The 21740-nt window shown below is 36.9% G+C and overlaps 4 protein-coding genes and 1 non-coding gene across 7 annotated transcripts; 3 read left to right on the top strand and 2 right to left on the bottom strand.

The window, feature by feature from the left end:
- Positions 1-30: 30 nt before the first annotated feature.
- TRNAK-CUU lies at positions 31-103 on the top strand. Its single transcript has one exon. It is a non-coding gene; the product is annotated as a tRNA-Lys (tRNA).
- A 731-nt stretch (positions 104-834) lies between these two features.
- On the bottom strand, positions 835-6063 carry LOC109177932. Of its 2 annotated transcripts, none has more exons than XM_019327431.1 (5): positions 6051-6063; positions 1785-1969; positions 1642-1708; positions 1310-1546; positions 835-1120 (listed from the first exon to the last, which is right to left on the bottom strand). In XM_019327431.1, the coding sequence occupies exons 2-5, from the start codon at positions 1869-1871 to the stop codon at positions 972-974; spliced, it is 540 nt and encodes a 179-aa protein (XP_019182976.1). In that variant the 5' UTR covers positions 1872-1969; positions 6051-6063; the 3' UTR covers positions 835-971. The 2 variants fall into 2 exon arrangements, with proteins under 2 accessions (XP_019182976.1, XP_019182977.1); XM_019327432.1 differs by having other exon boundaries at positions 835-1117.
- Positions 6064-8576: 2513 nt separating this feature from the next.
- On the top strand, positions 8577-10054 carry LOC109177870 (protein PHLOEM PROTEIN 2-LIKE A10-like). Its single transcript, XM_019327347.1, has one exon. The coding sequence runs from the start codon at positions 8829-8831 to the stop codon at positions 9924-9926; it is 1098 nt and encodes a 365-aa protein (XP_019182892.1). The 5' UTR covers positions 8577-8828; the 3' UTR covers positions 9927-10054.
- A 3366-nt stretch (positions 10055-13420) lies between these two features.
- On the bottom strand, positions 13421-16909 carry LOC109177869 (growth-regulating factor 2-like). 2 transcript variants are annotated; one of them, XM_019327346.1, is made up of 4 exons: positions 16250-16909; positions 15490-15711; positions 14671-15037; positions 13421-14404 (listed from the first exon to the last, which is right to left on the bottom strand). In XM_019327346.1, the coding sequence occupies exons 1-4, from the start codon at positions 16611-16613 to the stop codon at positions 13684-13686; spliced, it is 1674 nt and encodes a 557-aa protein (XP_019182891.1). In that variant the 5' UTR covers positions 16614-16909; the 3' UTR covers positions 13421-13683. The 2 variants fall into 2 exon arrangements, with proteins under 2 accessions (XP_019182891.1, XP_019182890.1); XM_019327345.1 differs by having other exon boundaries at positions 16238-16908.
- A 1952-nt stretch (positions 16910-18861) lies between these two features.
- LOC109177871 (thioredoxin-like protein AAED1, chloroplastic) lies at positions 18862-21386 on the top strand. The gene is made up of 7 exons (XM_019327348.1): positions 18862-19239; positions 19326-19372; positions 19839-19953; positions 20396-20440; positions 20526-20585; positions 20696-20791; positions 21069-21386. Exons 1-7 carry the CDS (start codon positions 18955-18957, stop codon positions 21192-21194), a joined length of 774 nt encoding a protein of 257 aa, XP_019182893.1. The 5' UTR covers positions 18862-18954; the 3' UTR covers positions 21195-21386.
- Positions 21387-21740: the final 354 nt, after the last annotated feature.

Genomic DNA, 21740 nt, shown 5'->3' with positions numbered 1-21740 from the left:
TATAAAAATGTAATAGAAAGAAAATCAACAGCCCGTCTAGCTCAGTTGGTAGAGCGCAAGGCTCTTAACCTTGTGGTCGTGGGTTCGAGCCCCACGGTGGGCGATTTCTTTTTTATCCCACCCGCCCCAGCTAATTTACCTCTACACTCCTCAAACCAGAAAAATTACTACCTGTTCTCTACACCTACCCCGGTAAATTACCCTTTCACCCCCTTCAAACCACAAATTTATCTGGGCTCTGACAAATCTCTCTTTGAAAACAGTAAATACAACTACAATAGGGCATACATGCATTGAAATTGTCTTATGTAAAAGAAATCCTACATACATTATTGTTATGGAAAAGGTGGCTGACTAAGATATGAGCGCCTCATTCAATCCGCCAAATTGTAAGATGGGTTGGGAGGCTTGAAATTAATAGTTTAATACCGAGATTAGTAATCATAATCGGTACAACTTGCACTTTGTTAGAGTTATTTGCGAACTTTGGAGAAAGGGATTGGGATTGCATTATTGGGCAATTGGGGTATACATAGAGAGGTTAATAAATAAACCAACTAGATAATGTCTAAATTCGGAATTTGGCAATTGAAATTTCATATTTCTTATATATTATCCTAGAAGGGGTCAGACGGGGCAACCCTAACTAAGTTTGTTGAATAATTAACTTGATAACTACAAGGTTCTTCGTAGAATTGTCTATTGGTTTAAGTCGATCAGACTTTGAATGGTTATGGTTGGTTTCACCCAAAGTTTCATGTGCAGGCAGCTTGTCAAACCAGCTAGCTAGGCGAGTTATTTTAAGTGCGAATTTTTCATATTTTATGTAATTAGTTTTTACTCATCTCAATTGTAATTGTATTAAAAGAGGCAAGAATAATGTTTCAATGTTAATATGAAGTTCCAAATGTAAATAGGGTGGAGTGATCATCAGGTGCCAATTTGGTACTCTCCTAAAACACCCATGAATACTAGGACTCCTTGGAGCTTTCATTGTTGAATGGTCCTGAACCAGCATCACTACCTGCCATGCCAGATAACGTTGAACTCTCGCCGCCTAACTTCTTAGCCATCCTTCTTTGTTTTACCTTATTTTGTTTTGTATCCCACGCTGCTTCTTCACACCATAAGTACAATAACTTGAGAAGAAGAGATTTTGTGTGCAGAGAATAAAGTTTATTGCGAATGAAAAAAGATAACAATTAGGAAGTAATTAATGGAACAATAATCGTTAGGAGAGATGATTTCGAACCTAATATGGTTATTTGGTAATGGATATATAAACAAAATGGAATTGTTTGACGGTTACCTGGCGTTTGGGCATTTTGTCGAACACCTGGAGGATACTCGTCTGCGATTTCCGCACCTACATCGCTTGCATTAGCCAACAATGGCCCGATGATGTTCTGGCGGCGGGATGCAGCTTCCTTCATCTTCTTTCTGCGAATACGCTTCCTCTGAGCCCTGGTTAGCTTCTGAGGTTCACACCCACCCTCGTGATCATCGCTTGCCGAAGAAGAAGAGCTCCTTTCATTCTCATATTCATCTGCATTCACAATCCACAAGTAAGCCGGCCTAAATACAAATTGAACCTCAGAATTAGCTTGTCGATACTGCTCGATGGATGAAGAAAACAAGCACCTGGAACGAGATCTAAGTCGAGGCCTTCGCTATGAGTGTTCTCATCGGCTTCCTCGCTGCTTTCTCTCTGAATTAATCATCCGATTTTAGCGTAACATTGAGGGAAAAAAAAACAGAATAATTAACAGAGAAAATGTTAGTACTTGGTGAGAAGGCGATGATGGAGACGGATAGAGCATTTTCAGCAGGCCTTCATGCAATTTTCGTCGTTTCTCCTCTTTCCTCTTCATCTTTCGTTCATTCAATTCGCCGGGACGCCTCTCAACTGGTAAACGCTGTATATCCCGCTGCTAAATCTCAAGCATAGATTGTATCTCATGGCTTTCTACTGTGCTAATTTTTACTAATTTACGAGTAATTTTTAGCTAAAAATTATTTATAATTTCCATTTATTTGTTACTGTTATTTTTATGTAGTTTGTGTTGGATAAATTCAAATTGTATTAAACGAAAATCAGAAAAATGTCATAATTGGGCATATTTTGCTAGTTTATTTGCACACTTTTTAAGTTCAGACAGTGATCTAATTTGCACAAAATTCATAAATTCAGTGACTTATTTGATATTTTTTTTATAACTTAGTTTCCTTACTTCGCCATATTGTATCATGAATTTAATGAATTCACCCAAGCCTCATAAAGGAGATAGATCCTGAGTATACCCAAATGATTCTAGGTTCCTTCTTTACTTATACACTTCTAAACACAAACAATTTTCACCATTACTAATTAATCAAAATCTCTCAGTAACTTAACAGGTTCCCAATAGAGTTTGAACCCTCCATTCTGCCACTAGAAGCAAGACTATACGTTGATTGGTCAACCACTTGAGCTAATTGCACAAATAATATGATATACATAGTTGTTCTGGTGGAGCTGAGGTTTGGAGGGTCCAGATATTATTTTGCCATCGAAATTTAATTACTTGAGTCAGGTTTAAATAATTGTTTTTATCATATATCCGACACTAAAATACTCTTGAATCATCAAACCAAATAAAAAAGCTATTGGTTGATGAATCTGTATCATGAATGTCCTTGAAGGCATGCATGGCCGCCAGGGAAGGTGCGATGGAATTCATCAGAAACTAATGCAAAGACTTGCTCAAATGCATAAATGCATAATGCTCTAGAACTTCACTGTTTTATTATATTTTAATTTAAAACGTGGTTGAAATTGATAGAGATCAGATCACTTCCCACTTGCTACTCCGTTTGCATTATTTGATGGTAACCACTCTCATATGTGTTCTATCAATTGGAACCTTCCTGTGAAAACCATAACTGTTCCAATTTCATAGGACTGTTATATTATTATATTATAGGAATCTTAGCTTATGCGTATTTTTTATTTGCTCAAAGATATCCCTCCAGCCGATAGCTAGAACAGTAATCCTCCATCTCAATGGTCAGCACACTAAGTGGTATGAGAATGGGCAAATGGTTTGCTTTATTCACATAGGTGTGGATCGAACCCCCTAGCTTATGTGTATGGTTATATATCTGTCACATTATTTATAAATCTTCAATTTGACCAGTTTGCTTATGAGTTATTGTCCTTATTTAGTAAATGATTATGACGAACGTTTTGATTAAGATTTAGCAAATTTGACCATTTTAGCTTTGAACTTGATCAAAACGTAAAAATAAATAATTGTTTGATAACATGTGATTTTAATCAATATTTTTTTTTTTTATTTTACAAAACGCTACTTTAACAATATAATAAGCAACATTTTTTTTATGTTGTTTTGATAAGAACATATTTTCTGCAAATGATCTTGTGGCCAAGTGGCACTTAGTTGCTCTCCCATATGGAAGGAAATGTGAGATAAATATAAATAAATAAATAAATATATATATATATATATATATATATATATATATATATATATATATATATATATATATATATATATATATATATATATAAGTGATAGAAATACAAAATGCATATGAAGTCGGCCAGATTATTATGCAGAGATAGTGAGACTAACAAAGTGAAATCGGCGCCGTCCAATAATTCAAGATTAATGGTCAATTAAGAATCACGAATTATAAAATTAAGTGATCGAAAATCTCCAGTCCTTGTCATTGAAAAACTATACACACTCAACCTGAACAAGTCTAAGGAGATGTTCGATCTTAATTTTAGACTTGATTTGATGGTCCCATAATTAATAATTTTGCTCTGATATTCAATGAGGCTAAGGAAGGTGGGGGCACGCCGGCCTCCGGCGGCTGCAGGTAGGTACATGAATATCATATATATCAATTTCATTCATGCTCCTTACTACCCTACATTGCTTTGGATTATAATCAAATCATATCGCTACCTTGCAAATTGGATACATTATACAAGTAATTATTTCATTTTTATAACATTTGATGAGGATATATGGAGCGTATATTGTACTTTTTCTGATATGACGATATGGCCTCTTATGGGTGCTTTTTGACGTATTCCATCGAAAAGTTGACTATTCTGGATTTGATTTCTCTATGTTGATACATCTATTCTGTCATTAGGCTGCCTAAAAAAAATTACATTGGTCCGAACATGTATCATGATTTACTTGACGAGCAACTAATTGACTGCCGCGTAGGTCTTGTTCGTGGGATAGATCTTGACATGTGTTCTCTCTTGATAGCACTATAAAAGTCAAGCTCCGAGGTAACCTCAACCAAGCTGACTAAGGATACAAACTTGTAATCATAATGTCACGAGTTCGAAGCCCAACCTTCTTAGTTTGAGCTGATTAGCTATGGACAATACCTAGGTTGATTTATCACTTTGTAATTCTTTGCTACTTAGGGTCACAAGGCAGGAAAAAAAATGGAACTGTATACCTTAATATACTTCTCAACCTAAGCAGAGATTTACAGCCCTTCGTGTTTAAAATAGTGTACTAAGACTAAAGATCAATTGCCATAATTCTTCACTCACATACATCTTACCTTACGTTATACAATTTATTAATTAAGTAGTAGGGATTTGAGGAGACTGGAGAGTATTATCTTTGAATGGACAGAATAGTTCTAGATACATGAGGATAGTTTAATACAATATTATATTACTCATCAGTTGAATATTGGAACCTTGAATATGAAAATTGGCCATAAATTTCCAAAAAAAAAAAAAAAAAAAAAAAAGAAATTGGCCATAAATTTAGTTGATAATGAATTAAATAACCAGAAAAATTAACCTTCATATTCCCACTGCGCCTCTGCCACACACATATAAGAAAGCTACCCTCAGTGAAATTGAATAATTAGAATTTCTAAGGAAAATTGGGTATTACATAATTTATAAGATTTTTTAAAAAATAAATTAGATTATTTATATTAGCAACAAAAGTTATCCCCACAATTAAAAGGGTACATAAATAATGACAAATAAAAAACATGATTTGCTCAAATCCAGTAAAAATATGTGCACTAATACCAAAAGTGAAACTGTCACAAGTTTAAATTGAAGTTATTATTTAACTTGACAAATCATATCATTTTATTTTAACTTAACGGGTCATATCAGTATATAATTCTTTGCAATTATTATTAAATGTAAAGACTTATTATATAACCCCAAACCATAAATAATTCCAAAGATGGAAAATTTACTTTCATGGCGGCCAAGTAGTTAATATACCAATTAAATTAAAGGGTGGACTAATTTGAGATATGAAACCAGGCCAGGAATTAAAAAAACCTGTGGACTTAACATGAAAACTAAAAAGAATATTCCTTTAAAAAGAAGAGAATATGATATATATATATATATATATATATATATATATATATATATATATATATATATATATATATATATATATATATATGTATGGTAGTTGATGTGACAAATACGTTGGTGTATTGTATTTGGTTACTTCGATTAGTTTCGGGTAGTTCAAGCACTAAATGCGCCTTATATAGAGGTTTGGAGGGGACACATGTCAGGCGTCCGGCATGTCGACCACGTGTCCTCCATGCACCGGTTGTGATGAGGGCAGTCCAAATGATTCCACGTTCCCTAGGATTTCTGACGCTCGCACATGTATGATGTGATCGTATAATGCTTCCGAATTATATGTGCTCAAGTAACATGATCTCGTGTTCGGGAATAGTATTCACAACCAAATGTGGTCGAGGAGACTATTTCAAGTGGGGAACACACTTGACTAAACGGGGAATCCTCTTCCGATCAGGTTCAGGTCAAGGAGAAGTGGAGAACATACAGATGGTTGGTTGTACTTGGGAAACAAACCTCTTGGTCACCCGTACATAAGCACATGTACAAGCATACTGTAGGGTATAATTCCTATCTGTAGCGCTCAGGTAAGAACATGTTCAAGTAAAAAATAACACTAATTTAATCCATATTTGAGTATGTCAACAATTGAGGGTTGTTGAACACTAATGAAAAAAAAATGAAAATTTTAGTTTTATAAATATTATACATTTAAAATTTTATAATAATTATAAATTGACTCTTTTTTTTTTTTTTTTACTAAAATCTTCAAAATAAATTTTAATGGATGACTGTGATAAATTCTCACCTTTTACTAAAAATTGTTCATTTCAACTCACCATTATATAGTGTGAAAGATTAAAAGGATTCAAGAGGACTAAGAAAGAAACAATAATGAATTGTTTAAAGGAAATCAAAGGAGAAGTGAAGGTCAATGTTGAGTGCTCGACGAGATTAACGGAAAGACGTGGCCGCCACTAAAGACAAACATCATATTACATACTACATTTGCATCTATATGCATTATATGTGGTGGTGGCCCATTGTTTCTTGTCACATCATTTTTACCACCCATAGCCTACTGTCTGCCCTTCATCATCTTCTTCAATTCATATATATATATATATATATATATATAACTTTAATTCAATAAATATCTGCTTCCTGGAAACTTCACTTCCCAATATTATATTACTATATATATATAACCATCTTTCCCAGTATCAGATATCATTTAAGTTTGGAAAGCTCATTTTCAATTCAAGCTAATATAAGTAATATATATATATATATATTATTATGGATTCACGTTCATATAATTCGTCGTCGTCTTCTTCCTCCTGTGAGTCTTATTATCCTTTTGCTGTGTATGAGGCAGAGGGGAACAGAGTGAAGCCATTGCGGCCTTCATATCTTTCATCTCTCCATTCTGTCCGGAGAATTCCCAGCAGACATATGACGAAGAAAATGCCGATAGCGCCAATGCCGCCGACACCGCCTAAAATCTACAAGGTGCTTCCTGCTCATTTTAAGGAAGCTGTCCAAATGCTCACCGCCGAGCCCGGGTTCCGGTCCAACTCCCGCCGTCAGCAGGACGCGGCGCCGCCTCCGCTCGAAGCCGTGCCACCCAGGACCACGGTGTTGCCGGAAAGTGCATGTGATGATGATAATAATAATAATGTGTCGGAGTGGAAGCAGTTTCTGGCTCTTTCCGGTGACACGCAATTTTCGGACGCTGCTGAGTTCCCGTCGTCGGCGGCGGACGTTTTCGGGTGGTTTAATGGTCAGGGCTTAGGGTTTGCGCCGTTGTCGCCGTCATCTCTTGCATGGTGGGCGTCGGTTCTTCCTGGCGCCGGACCGCCGCCGCCGCAGCTTGAGGCCAACGCAGTTCTCTTATAAGCTAGTTTTCAATCTTATTCGTAATAACGTAACGAGCCATGCATACATGCTATGACTCACATTATCATTTTTTCCTTCTTTCAGTATTATGTCAGACTATATATATATATATATATATATATATATATATATATATATATATATATATATATATATATAGAGTAAGTAAGTATGTATACATGTGTTTTCATTGCATGGTTGTATTTTTTGAGAATACAAATTATTGCAATATGTTGTTTATGAAAGAAGTGTAGACTTCTTGCGGATTGGCTCAATTTATTTAGGGAGTATGATATATTTAATTGAGTATTTATGGGGTAGAATACACATAAACTTCTGACCTAATCCACATAATCTAACATGATACATAATACACACATAAACTCTTAACATAATACTTATAAACACAAAAAATAAAACTGTAACGAAATTAGATGAACATAACAGTGTCTGTCGCATCAACTCTCCATCAATATAATTTGGCGAGACAGAAGGAGTACTAAAGTTTAGTATATTTGTCCTTTAGAAAACACATAAGTTGTGGGTCATTGGATGGCTATATTTGGGCTTGAAGATCATATCATTTTCCTTCAAGATCTAAGAAGCCTCATCCATAAGCATTAAGCAGGCCTCAAATGAGATAAAAACTCATGAAAGTGGTACAAGCACTCAAGCAGGCGCCATAGCCTACTCTGTAATTTTCGCAATCATTATATCATGATCCACAAATTTGTGTTAACCTTAATAAAATGTATATATATTATTTATATACATAAAATATATTATATGTACAAATAATATATTTTTATTATATTAAAAATATTTGGTCCACGTAATTTTTTCTGACAATCTGATCTACGCCTCCAACTTAAACTGGAGCCTCTGGGCTTGAACCCCGCCGTCTTCCTCGACTTGACTGCCCGTATTTCAAACAGAGTATTTGACTCTAGAATCCACCATGCACATGCTGGGCGGCCCCATGCCATATAATATATATTCAGTCGTCATCTCTATCCCAACAATTTATCAGTACCAACAGCCACTCATAACTGATAATAACTGAACAAACTCTCCATATCTGCCAGCCGCATATACATTATGCTCCCTAATCCTTATCTCCCAATCTTCCATTCAAAACTAATTTCTCCCTTCAACTCAGCTAAGTTGGTCAGATTGTTAATTTAATAATATCAATGTTCCACTATAAGCTTATAATCTTTTTAGATTGATTTGATCATTTGCTGATTAAGGTCATAATGTCAGATTTATACATTACACACTCTCAAATAGTGACCGAAGTTTCTTTGATAACTCCAGAAAAAAAAAAAATTTAATTTCTCTTTGTTTAAATATTCCAAATTTATTTAGTTGGATGAAGTTGACAGAGGAGGAGGAGTGGATGACGTATAGCTGTCAAGATTCAAGTCGTGCTTATCATCTGATCTGCTTCTTTTCTTTCTTTCACACGCCAGGCCAGCATCTCTTCTTGTTCTGATTCTCTGTTTTCCAGGAAAAGATCAGAGTTGAAACTGTGATACTTATTATGGATTTGGGAACAGTAAACAAGGGTTTGAGTTATACTCGGAGAAACAAGAAGTGGGTTCTTGCTCTGGGAATCTTGGGTCTCACTAGCTATGGTGCATACAGAGCTTATCATTCACCTGGCATGGTGAAAAAGAGGGAGAGATTGATGAAACTCATCGGTTCTTTAGCTTCCTTAGCTGATATTGTATCTAATTCAACAGATGCAATTGCAGTCCTCTCCAAAGATTTCAAGGATTTTATAGAGTCAGATTCCGATCAAGTCCCCACAAGTTTAAGGCAGATTTCAAAGATTGCAAAGTCCGATGAGGTTTCAGAGTCTCTGGTCAAGATCACCGCCGCCATAACCACCGGAATCCTTCAAGGCTATCCGCACAAAACGGGAGATTCCGGTTGCATTGATCGCGTTCTGGATAAGCTGTTCACAGACGGCGGCTCGGGTTTTGCGTCGGTGGTTGTGGGGAGCTTTGCGAAGAACTTAGCCATGGCGGTTTTCTCAGACAACCTTAGCTCAGAGCCACCCAGGTGGGTAAACAATGTTCTCCGAGACGAAAAATGCAGAGAATTAATCGGGGATTGCGTGCGTCTCTTCGTGAGCAGTGCCGTAACAGTGTACCTGGAGAAGACGATGAACATCAACACCTACGATCAAATCTTTGCCGGATTAACTAACCCGAACCACGAAACCAGAGTGAGAGACATGCTGGTGGCTGTCTGCCATGGCGGGGTGGAGACATTTGTCAGAACATCTCATCAAGTTCTGACCACTGCGAATCCCAGGGATGAAGATGAAGATGACAAGAAGAACAAGAAGAATGTTTTGGTGGGGAAAATGTGTTCTTCCGCTCTGTCTGTGCCTGGGAACAGAAGGTTTCTTCTTGACTTGACAGGGAAGGTTACCTTTGAGACCATGAAATCTTTTCAGGAGTTTATGATAGAAAGGTTTTCCCAGAATTTAAGCAGAAGAGTGGATGCTGTGCAGGATAAGAGTGCAGAAGCTTTGGAGTATGTGAGGTGGAAATCCTCTGCGGCAATTACAGCATGCCTTTCTTTGTGTTTGCACATTGTTGATAGTCCTTGGCTTTTGGTGCCACCTTAACTTCAATGTACCCCTCTAGATTCCAACTTGCCCTTATCTCGAAGTCCTAGTCGAGGAAGTAAATTGTCATATTGAATTAAACCTACACTTTATGACATTCTGTTATATAAAATTATCAATTTTCTGCATTGATAAATGAGTTGAGTTATATTCTAGTACAGAAAGAACCATTTGTGTCTGTTGTAAAAGGAAAAAACATATGTTTTACAACAAACGCCTATGGACCACTAAAAGCCCGGGCTTTAGTTATATGATTTGAACCTATAAACCATATACCTATGGCAATAGTAAATTGCTACATATAAATTGAACCTAACCTTCTAGTTATACAAAATTATCAACAATGCATGCATTGATCAATCAGTTGAGTTATGTTCTGGAGACGCAAAGTCTCTGAATTTCAAGTTACAAATTCTAACTTATGTTGTTGTAGTCGGTTTGATTCCCAAATTGTGAAATTCCTTCCTTAAAAACTATCTTGGATTGTCTTAATCATAGTTTAACTTGCTACAAACGTTATATATACAAACCTTAATCAAAACGCATTAATGTCTCGTATATATTTATATTTACTCTTGAGAGCTGAGGGCTTAAATTCTGTCTCTTTAGTGAAGAAAGGCACAACTACAGAAGCATGAGCTGGTGTTCTGATCGAAATAGTAGCTCCGCCGTAACGCCGCCTCATGCAGCGCCGGAAAACCCGACCACGGCCTGTACCATCGTGACCAAGAAGGTTGATGCGGTGGCGGCGAGGCTGATTAGCGGCGTTACGGCAGCGTTTTTCTCTTTGTTACAGCGATTCGCTTGCCTGAATATTAACACCAAAGGAGATTCCGACGAGGCCCGAGGGTGATAGCTTAGCTTTTCCGATTGATGGACACCAATAGTGGAGTTGAACATCCGGCGAGCGGCAGGAGGGAGACGGAAATCCAAATCACTTGATGTTTACGAAGAGATGCAACTCATGCAAAATATTGCCTGGTAGAAACTTTATATATTGTCTTATGATTAATATCTATTTGAATTAATTTTAATTTTGGTCCCATCACTTTTGAGATCTTATCCATTTTGGTGCACAATTTTAAATTTTAAATTTTGGAGCCTAATTTTGTTATTTTTATCAGGACTTTTCGACCAAATTAATTGTGAAATATTGCCAGATTTTATATTTTAGAAGCAAAATCGTCATGCCAAAGAAAGATATTCAGTATCTAAACAAAAGAAAAATTATATTTAGAGAAAAATAAGAGTTTGTCCATCGTCGACGCTATAAATCCCATAAGTCTGTGTCTATTTTCTGTCCGTTTTCCCCATTATTCTCATCAATCAAACAACTATAGATATGATTTTATAGTGATTTTGTTTAAATATTGAAGATGTTTTCTTAGATGACGATTTTACCCCTAAAAATATAAAATCCGACAACATTTCGCCGTCAATTTGACCGAAAGTACCAAAATTAATAAAAATAACAAAGTTAGGCACTTTTCCTCAAAAAACAAACAAACAAAGTTAGCAAACAAAGTTAGGCACTAAAATTGAAAATTTTTAAAGTTATGCACTAAAAGTGATAAAACTTCAAAAGTTGTGGGATCAAAAGTGGAATTAATTCTATCTATTTTAACCAGTTTGATTGGCCGTATATTCTCATCCTTTAAAAGGAAATAAAATATTAACGTCTAATTTGCATAATTTTGACTAATTTGGTCTAGTTAATTTTGGCAACGGGGAAGACACGGGATTTTGGATAGATAATTGGCTAAACGATAGGCCCCTTAGGGCTGATACTCTAATTGATATCCCAGAAGTTGATGTTGACAGAAAGGTGGCCTCATATTGGGACATAAACCATGGCTGGAAATGGAACCTTTTAAATCATCTACTGCCAGAAGAGGACCTATCAAAGCTGGCAGCTTGCATCTTAGCCGGAGATTCAAATGTCAGAGACTCAATTCGGTGGAATAGAGAAGTATCAGGAACATTCTCTGTTTCCTCAGCTTATGACATCGCTATTGGTAGCACTGCAACCTTGGAAGCCGCTAAGTGGACAAGCATTTGGAAGATAAAAGTCCCAAACAAGATCCGTATCTTTCTTTGGCTAGTAGCTCATGATAGAATCATGACAAACAAGAATAGAGTAAAGAGAGGTTTTGCAAGCTGTGACAAATGTTGGTATTGCGAAGATGAAGTAGAGGATACAAACCATGTCCTGCGCAGATGTCCTAAAGCCAAAATAATCTGGGACTCCATTCTCCCCCCAACCAACAGCATTAGTATGGAACCACCCTTCGAAGCTTGGCTTGAAAAAGGAATTTCGGTTAAGTATGACAACAGGAGGCCCCTAGATAACAACATCCTCTTTGCTATTACAACTTGGTGGATATGGAAGTGGAGAAATGATGCCATTTTCAATAATACAGAAAAGCCGACTTCAGCTAAGATAGCCTGGCTGAAAGCCCAATTGACAGAAATCACGACTGCTTTCAATAGAGCAAAGGGACCACGACCACATGAAGACCAATTGTGGAGGCTGCTCTCATGGTCCAAACCACAGGCAGGCTACACAAAAGTTAACATCGACGGCTCAGTGGATCAGCCCACCTCCAAAGCTGGGTGTGGGGGAGTGATTCGCGACGACTCGGGAACCTGGCTGCACGGCTTTGCTTACAACATTGGGACATGCTCACCATTGGAAGCAGAAGCTTGGTCCCTCCTAAAAGGAATACAGATGGCCATCCATTTGGGTATTAAAAAACCAGTTTTTGAAACGGATTGTGCAGAGATAGCCAAATATGTCCACAATAACTTACCACCCTCTTCGGTAGCCCACAACATAATACTAGCATGCAAAAGAGAGCTGCGTTTATTCGAGGTTTGGCAAATCCACACTATCTGCCGTGAACAAAATGCAGCTGCTGATTTCATGGCAAGACTGGCCAGAGGTCTCTCTAAAGGGCTGCGTATGTTTACTACACCACCTGAGGAAATTCTGGGAATCTTAGAGGATGATTATACTGCTTTGCCTCATTGGCGCCTCACTGTAAACACCCCTTTGTAACTCTCTGCCACTTTTGGGTATTTCCCTCCATTATAATAAAAAAGTGTGTATTACGGTGTAATGAATCCATATCTTTACTTAATTACCTTTTTTTTTTTTTTTTTTATCAACTTTAAAGAAAGTTAATGGCCAGAAGATAAAGTAAGATCTCAATTTTAAGAAACTTTATGTTCGTGCGATGCATATGTATGGATGTTGCTTTTATGCATGTGGTGCTTGTTAGGGAAAATACAAATTCAAAATCAGATACACTTTCTTATAAGAAAGTTTTTAATCACCTCTATAAGCAATAATTTGGGTTTCAAATAAGCTAAGACAAATTATTCAGACTATTCTTCTCTCAAATACTGTCTACTGAATCAGTGAGCAGAATGCAGAGACTATGATTTAGGAAGATAGTGATGGGAGAAGAACAGAGTTGAAGGAGGGTTGAGTGTGAGTTCTGGGAAAACATGAAACAAACATTTAATGTAAATTCTGGGAAACAATGTCGGAGTACGATAACAACAATAAAACAAATATAGATGAAGTTAATCTGGAAAGTCTGCTTCAAAAACAACGCAGAACACATACATATTAAAAGGAAAGACAGCAGGGAAATAATAAATTCTCAAGAACTTAAATCCAGGGAGAGTCTATACTCTTCTTCAAGTCACCACCTTCCATCAACTCTCCATGGCTATCAGTTTCCAGACACGATTACAGACAAACGTTGATTGAATACACGGAACTTACTAGGTTCGAGCCAATCACCTCGTCCCCCATGCCATCCTCGAGAGCTGCTGTTGTCTTCTTGTCATCTTGGGACTGCTTCCCCCCGAACTGCTGTTTGAGAGTTAGACAAAGATCAGATTTTTGCAGGTCAGCAGGCGGGGGCGATCCCAAATGTGGATTACTGTCCCATGCTTCTGTCATTAGGTTCAGATTAGACGAGTTCTTGCCACTTCCAGCACTGCCACCCGAAGTACTATTCAAGGCCTCACCTAATGGACCGCCCATCGAGTTCCCCCACGAGACTGGTAACCAGTTCGACGTATTCTCTTGCCTAGGGGAGCTCGAGGATGATGAAAAATTCGAGGCAGTCATGGGGATGGAGGACATTGAGAGCTGAGTCCAGTCTGGTTTCAGTTCTGGCCAGGAAACAGAATCGCAGCCCGACTGTTCCTTGGTCCAGATATCGGTGAAATGGTGAACTGGATGTTGCTCGTTCGTTACGTGGCAATTGAAATCGAGAGTACCGGAGTTTTTAGAATTTACATGGGACTTTTGCGAAAGATTGAGAAGTGAATCTGACGAGAGAAATCCAAACTCTGAGCGAGCGGAGGATTCTTCCAAAGGGTTCTGCTGCTTCTGAATGGAGATTGCCGAGTCCTTGGACTTCAAATTCATGCTAGGAGATATCACAGAGAGCCCTTGTGTTCTACCAATTAAGGAAAATAACATATTTGTCAGAAAAGATTTCTTATTATAATGTAAAGGAAAAAGAAAAAGGAAGTCTTCCTAGGGAAGGAATCTCGAGCTATGTTTCTTCTAGGGCTAATTGCTTTTCACTAAAGCAATGACGAAACAATTGGCTCTTTAAAAACAAGAAAAGGTAAAAGGGCATTCCCAGATTCTACTTTTGCATTTCAATTTCAATATGTGAAGTTGTATCGAAAAGGTGACATTTTAAAAAGGCGTATTTACCTATTGCTGGTGAGATGGTCAGTGGACGGATTGGCGGGGCATTGCTGCATGCTTTTGAATTGGTGCTGCACAGCGCTAAAGCTGTTGGACGCCCCGCCGCCACTGGGTATCACGGGTGCTGACGAGGAAGAAGAAGCAACCACCGGAACCGCCTTGGAGGCGGCGGTTCCAGAAGCAGCACGGCCAGTCTGGCCTTCCACAGGCTTTCTTGAACGATGGCGGCCTCTGTTGATGTGCCTTTCACAGTACTTCTGATCGGGAACAGCATCTCTAGAACACCGCCATTTCTTTCCATCTGTTCGACGACACCTACCCGGTTCGGGATCGGTGTTGCCAGCAAAACCAAGATGGAAAGGACCCCAACCCCCTGCATACAATAGAAAGCCAACAAAAAATGAAAAGCTAGAGAGTAAACCAAGCAAAATCAACTCAACCAATCTGATTAAACTAAATACCGAGGGATTATGGATATGCAGGATATATGAAGCATATTAGAGATATAAATAAGCAAATATGTACCCAAAAAACACTTTGTAGACAATATAACAATACAAACAACTCTTCAGTTTTCAACTTCTAGCTTATAGCTTCTCAGCTTTCAGTTACCTTTTCAGCTTCTAGCTTATAGCTTTTCAGCTTTCAGCTACCTGTTTAGCTTCTAGCTTATAGCTTTTCAGCTTTCAGTACCTTTTCAGCTAGATTTGCCAAACATAGCCAATATAACTATACGAACAAGGATAAAAACACATTTCCAGCAATTGTCTATAGTATATGCTCCCTTTAGAGAACCTAACTAGTTAGTTTGGAGAGATGACTTACAATTGGAGGCATAAGGTCTCGAAGATAAACCGGAAAAAGTATATGGGCTCAGAGATTTCTTAAGCGAAACTAGCAGGCTCGAAGGAATTGGGACATTTGTCACAAGGTGCTTGTAGATCAAGGCCTGATGCTCCAGCTCCATCCACTGAGAAGGAGTGAATGGACCTCTGAACAATGAAAAGCCACCGCGTGTGGCCTCGTTCACCCCTCCCGGGGCATAAACTGAAGGGGGCGCAAAAAAGAAAGGTATAAAGTTTAGTGAGAAACGCGGAGATCATAAAAAGAAACAACAATCCACAATGCCAAAGTAAAGAAGACATATAAAGTCACTATCTGCAATAATAAGTAGGTAAGATGAAATTGTGCAAACATGTTAGGTTGACCAAAACAGTTAAAGGAGAAGAGAACATTCTCCCCATTCTCACATTCAATCAATAAGTCTTTCTCTGCTTAGTGGCATACATATTCAATATTGAATCACTCTCTATCCATAAGGCTAAAATCTATCATCCTTTAGTTCTCTTTCTTGGTAATATGTTAATATTCAGTCTTTTTTAAAACTTTTTTTTACTTTGTATTTCTTGACAAGACTTGGAAAGACTTGGAAAGACTCATGTCATCTATCTGCAGTTTTCATGAGATTCCATTGAGGAAAAAAACAACAAATTCATCTTTTTTTTGTGTCACAAACCCCCTTTTCAAATATCTATATAAAAACAGAAGATGAACATTGTAAGTTTCTGAATACCTGAAACATTGCCAGAAGGGAGTCCCTGTTTGGGCTGAGATTGAAAAAATGGGATAGAAATGCTTGCAGATGAATCTTCCCCATTAACAGAAAGAAAGGGGATTTCTTCAGACTTGGAAGAGGAAGAGAAACTAAGCATAGTGGTGTGGCCACGCCCATTATTATCCCCAGATCTCAGCAACAAGCTAGTGGGATTAACACCATTTAAGTCCTCCTCAGAAGAACAAGTTCTGGGGGCCTTAGAAAGCCTCCAGGTTTCTTCACCCAACCCAGATCTCTCTTGCTTGATCTTCCCAGATCCGTGGTCTCCTCCTCCGCCGCCTGATGGGTCGCCGCCACCCACCATTCCCTCCATGCCCACCAACCCAAAATCCATTCTTGAAGAGCCAACGATCTATGAAGCCTCCACAGAGCATGAGTTCATTGTCATTGCCATTATTATAGCAAAACTCAGAGAGAACAGGCGCACTTGGTCAGAGAGTGAGAAATGGCATGATTAGCCGTGGTGGGTATGTGAATCAGAGGGGAAACACAGAGTGCAATTTGGGGAAGAGAAGTGATAAGACTAGCTAGGTAGCTCCAATCTGAAGAGTACGCTACCAAGTACCAAAGAACAAAGAGGCTATCTCCACGTATCGCCGGTCTCGGACATGTTGGACCAAAGGTATCGACTTTTGTTTTCCCTAATAAAGCAAACATGTGCTACAATACAACTTCAACATTTTTTTTTTTAATACAATCTAACATATTATTCATAATATCTGTTTAACATGATTATACTAACATTCTTAATTAGAATGAGACTCAAACCTGTGACATTTCATTTGAAATGTTAACAAAGTTGAACATTTTGTAGTGACATTTCATCTAAAATGATAATAATGATCCCATCAGATCACAAGTTGAACATTTTGTAATGAAAATCTTGTGGCATAGCTTGCACTAATAGATTTGTCAATTATAAGCATTAAGCAAAATTAATAATAATATTTTTTTTTGGGTTACGAGGACTAGGTAATATCATTCATGAATAATAGTTTACAAACCAAAAAAAAAAAAAAAAAACTGCACTAAAAAGAATTTGAGCGACTCGATTAATAGAGTATTGATAAGAATCAAACGCATGACTTTTAGATAAAGAATTATGCTATATTCATTTAGTCATCTCTTTTGGGACATTAATTTTGTAACTAGCCTCTTATTCAAAATGAAAGTCAAGTAAAATTAATAATATTTTTATTTTTAATACAGTTTACCCGAAATGAAAGTAATGAGATTTAATGTCGAAATCTACCACATAAGAAATCGTATAACTTTTTTTTTTTTAAGTTAAATTTATATATGAAATTCACAATTAATTTTGTCACAAGACATCTACTTATACATTAAATTACTGTATGTGTTGAAGAAATACAGATATGCAAATGCATTTTAATGATAGGCTTAATTATATATTATACATTAAACAATAAATCGATACGTTATAAATTCAAATATATAAAAACAAATTAAAGGATTCATAAAAAAAATATTAATTAGAAAGTACAACAAAGTTTCACCTTTTTTTCTTTTATTGTTATGCATAAAAATTGGGATGTAAGCTAGTAGCCAACTTCAATTATTCTCTCTTGACTCTTGGTAACTTGATTAGTGGGGGTCCATCTCCCGATCACGTGACAATATTATTATTAAATCAAAATTTTATTTTAGCTTATTATTATTATTTTATTTGTCGGGGGTCAAAAGCATTACATTTTATTATATATTTATATTTATATACTGAAAATGATGTTCTAAAGTTCACACATGGTACATCATGTTGCATAGTTGCATGTTTGTTTGGAGTTGATGAGTGATAAATAACTCCATATGCAAGTATGCAACTTAGGTGAATAGATAAAAAGTTAGCTCGAGTTTGGATCACACTTGATAGGTGAATTTATAATTTTATATGTTAAGTTTGGAGTATTGTTAAAATAAATAATCTAAGCGACTCATAACTCAACTGAATTCTTGAACTTTATACATTCTCTCGCCACATTAAGAATAATACCGCAAATTATGTTGTGGATACATTGTGGACACGAGTCCAAAATGACGGAGTCCATGGCAACCAAGTTCCCATAGACGACAACCATGCTAGGTTGGAAGGAGAAGCCCGCCAAACTTCTTCGTCCGTGGCAAATTGTTGTGGTTATTTTTTTTTAAAAATAAATTAATATAATTATTTTAATTTTTATTAAAGAAATATATAATTTCTAAAAAGTATTATACTTTGTGACATCCTACGTGATAGGTGACTTAAGAAGTCAAGAGCAACATGTTATTATAGCTCAAATAAATTAATTAAATTTTAATTATACTTTTACCTAAAAGGTACCCCTCACTTTGAGAGGTTACTCCCTCACTATCATTGGTGAGACTCAATCTTTGGTCGACGTTTTTTTTAAACTTCACCCTTATTACCAATTGAGCTGTACATATAGACAAAATTTTAATTACACTTTTTTCTTTTTTTTAAACGATTACACTTTGTTATATACTTAAGGATCAATATGACCCTTATTCTTTTTTTTTTTTGGTAGCATAACCCAATAAGGCCCATAGGTCATGGATTACGACTTCGGTTTGCAAAGCCCACACTTCTCCTGCCACAGGGTAGTCGGTTGACGGTTGCCATTCATCTCTCCTGAAATCTCTGACGACAGTTAGCTGCAATGGCGATGGCAATGGCGATGATAATATCTCCTTCTCCCAGAACGCTGTCATGTTCTTCTCCGAGCACTCAAATGTTTCAGCTGCCTCGTTGTTCTTCGCTTTCATCCACTCGGATTTCCCATCCCGCTCTTCATTTTCGGAAATCAACTCCAATTTCTGCTAAATCGTCGTCTAATTCTCCCGCTGTTTTCTCCGAAGATATCAGCGATGTTCTTGGAGAAGTCAGTATATTTCGTGCTACGGGTGAGCCCGTCAAGTTTAAGCAACTGTGGGATCAACAAGAGGTGAAATGACTTTTCTGTTTCATGAATTCTAAAAGTTCATTTAAACTCTTCATATATATATATAGTTTAAATGTTTTTGCTTTCAGGGAGTGGCTGTTGTAGCACTTCTGCGGCATTTTGGGTGTGTTTGCTGGTAATTAATACATCTTTTTTGAATTGATTGTTTTAATTTATGGATAATATGTTTTGAAATGACTGGTAGCTAAATTTAGTGTGATATATGAATTATCAGCTGGGAACTTGCATCAACACTGAGAGATTCTAAATCCAGATTTGAATTGATTGTTTTAATTTCTGGATAATATGTTTTGAAATGACTGGTAGCTAAATTTAGTGTGATATATGAATTATCAGATGGGAACTTGGATCAACACTGAGAGATTCTAAATCCAGATTTGAATTGATTGTTTTAATTTCTGGATAATATGTTTTGAAATGACTGGTAGCTAAATTTAGTGTGATATATGAATTATCAGCTGGGAACTTGCATCAAACACTGAGAGATTCTAAATCCAGATTTGAATTGATTGTTTTAATTTCTGGATGATATGTTTTGAAATGACTGGTAGCTAAATTTAGTGTGATATATGAATTATCAGCTGGGAACTCGCATCAACACTGAGAGATTCTAAATTCAGATTTGATTCTGTCGGTGCCAAGCTAATCGCTGTCGGTGTAGGCGAGCCTAAGAAAGCTCAAATTCTTGCTGAAAGGGTACTTCTCTTCTGCAATTATACTGTTTTTTGTGTATTTTGCTTGTATTGTTGTTCTTCTTTAGAGTTTTTCACAACTCAAAAGTTCATAAACTGAGATAATATCTAAACAATAAATCTTATTACTGATAAAGATGTTATCATGTTACTATGAATAGATCATCTTGTTCTGCATTGTGTTTTGTTGAGTGACTAGGGTAGCCCACAGCTACTACCTGAAGGTGTACTTTAACCGTGTAGTTACCAAGTTAGTAGTCTTGCTAACTTGGCTGGGTTGCCCGAACAAGTAGATAAAAATATGAAATAGCCTAAATTTAAAAGTGACTTCAAATTGTGAACACTCCATAAAAGATGTTTGGAATAACATAAGCTTGTTCTGCATTATGTTGTAGGAGTATCATCTGATTTATTTATTTATTTTTGTTAATCTTATTTGTGGCCAGTTACCTTTTCCATTGGATTCTCTGTATGCTGATCCTGACCGTAAGGTAAAATCTTTTGCCTCTTCCTGGATATTTTGTTTTTTGCTTTCAATGATATGTAATTTCTCATGATTCTTATCTCCCATGGTAGGCTTATGATGTTCTAGGCTTGTACTATGGACTTGGCCGCACCTTTTTCAACCCAGCCAGTGTAATTTTGCATTGAACTTCTTATTAGCAATGAAAATCTTCTTGAAAATGTTAATCTTCTTAGCGTTTACAAGGTTTCTTTTTCTTGCCAATAATGTGGGGTACGTGCAGACCAAAGTATTTTCCAGATTCAAAGAATTGCGAGAAGCTAATAAGAACTACACCATTGCTGCCACCCCGGATGACAGAAGCAGTGTCTTGCAACAGGTTTGATCTCTCTATCTCACTCCCTCCTTCCTTCCCTCCCGCCCGCTATTGAAGTCTATGCCGTGAGCACTGCTGGAATTACGGAATTTCTGACAACCTGAAAATGATCTTAAATCAGGTCGAAAGCCTTGTTCCGATCACTTTTGGTATCCGGTAAAACCTTTGTTGCTATTTCCGATCACTTTTTGCTTTCGACTTGATATAAGATTACTTCAGGTGGGCGGAAATTCTATAATTTCCAGTAGTGGAGGTACCTAACCGCGCGTGTTTTTTCCAGGGAGGAATGCTTGTGTTTAAAGGGAAGCAATTGTTGTATGCGCGGAAGGATGAAGGGACTGGCGATCACGCCCCCTTAGACGACGTCTTTAATGCCTGCTGCAAACTTCCTGTTACGCGATCATAATGAATGTCAATCTCCTGCAGAGTTATAGCATAAACTTTGTTCAGTTTCCATACATATTAGCTTTCATGTAAATATCTTGAAAACACTGTCCATATACAAAGGAGATATGTAAGTATACAGCAAATCTGAGCATGTTATTATACATATTATATTGTGTTACATTGTCAACTTGATCATGTTTGTGTTTGATCCACGTATTACTTCTGCATCCTATTACATATTCTATAAGTTTACTTTTTATAGATTCATAAAAATATATTACACATTAGTTACAAGTTTTAAACCTCTCATGCTAGGTCTCATAGCACCGCTATGTGCACATTATATGCAATTGGGAGATGGCCTGAGACGAAGGTGTGTCGTCTCAGGCTGTCTCTATAGCCGGGGAGACGACACAAGACGAACCCTGCCATTCGTCTCCGCCAGAGACGAAGGAGTTTTTTTTTTTTTTTTTTTTTTTTTTTTTTTTTTTTTTTGTAATTATAAATTATAATTATTATTTTATTTGAAATTATTAAAAAAATATTTTTGAATTTGGTAACCTAT

Source organism: Ipomoea nil, unplaced genomic scaffold, assembly GCF_001879475.1.
Source record: "Ipomoea nil cultivar Tokyo-kokei standard unplaced genomic scaffold, Asagao_1.1 scaffold0805, whole genome shotgun sequence".
In the NCBI taxonomy this organism is placed as follows: Eukaryota; Viridiplantae; Streptophyta; class Magnoliopsida; order Solanales; family Convolvulaceae; genus Ipomoea; species Ipomoea nil.
This window is presented reverse-complemented; position numbering and strand designations above follow the sequence as displayed.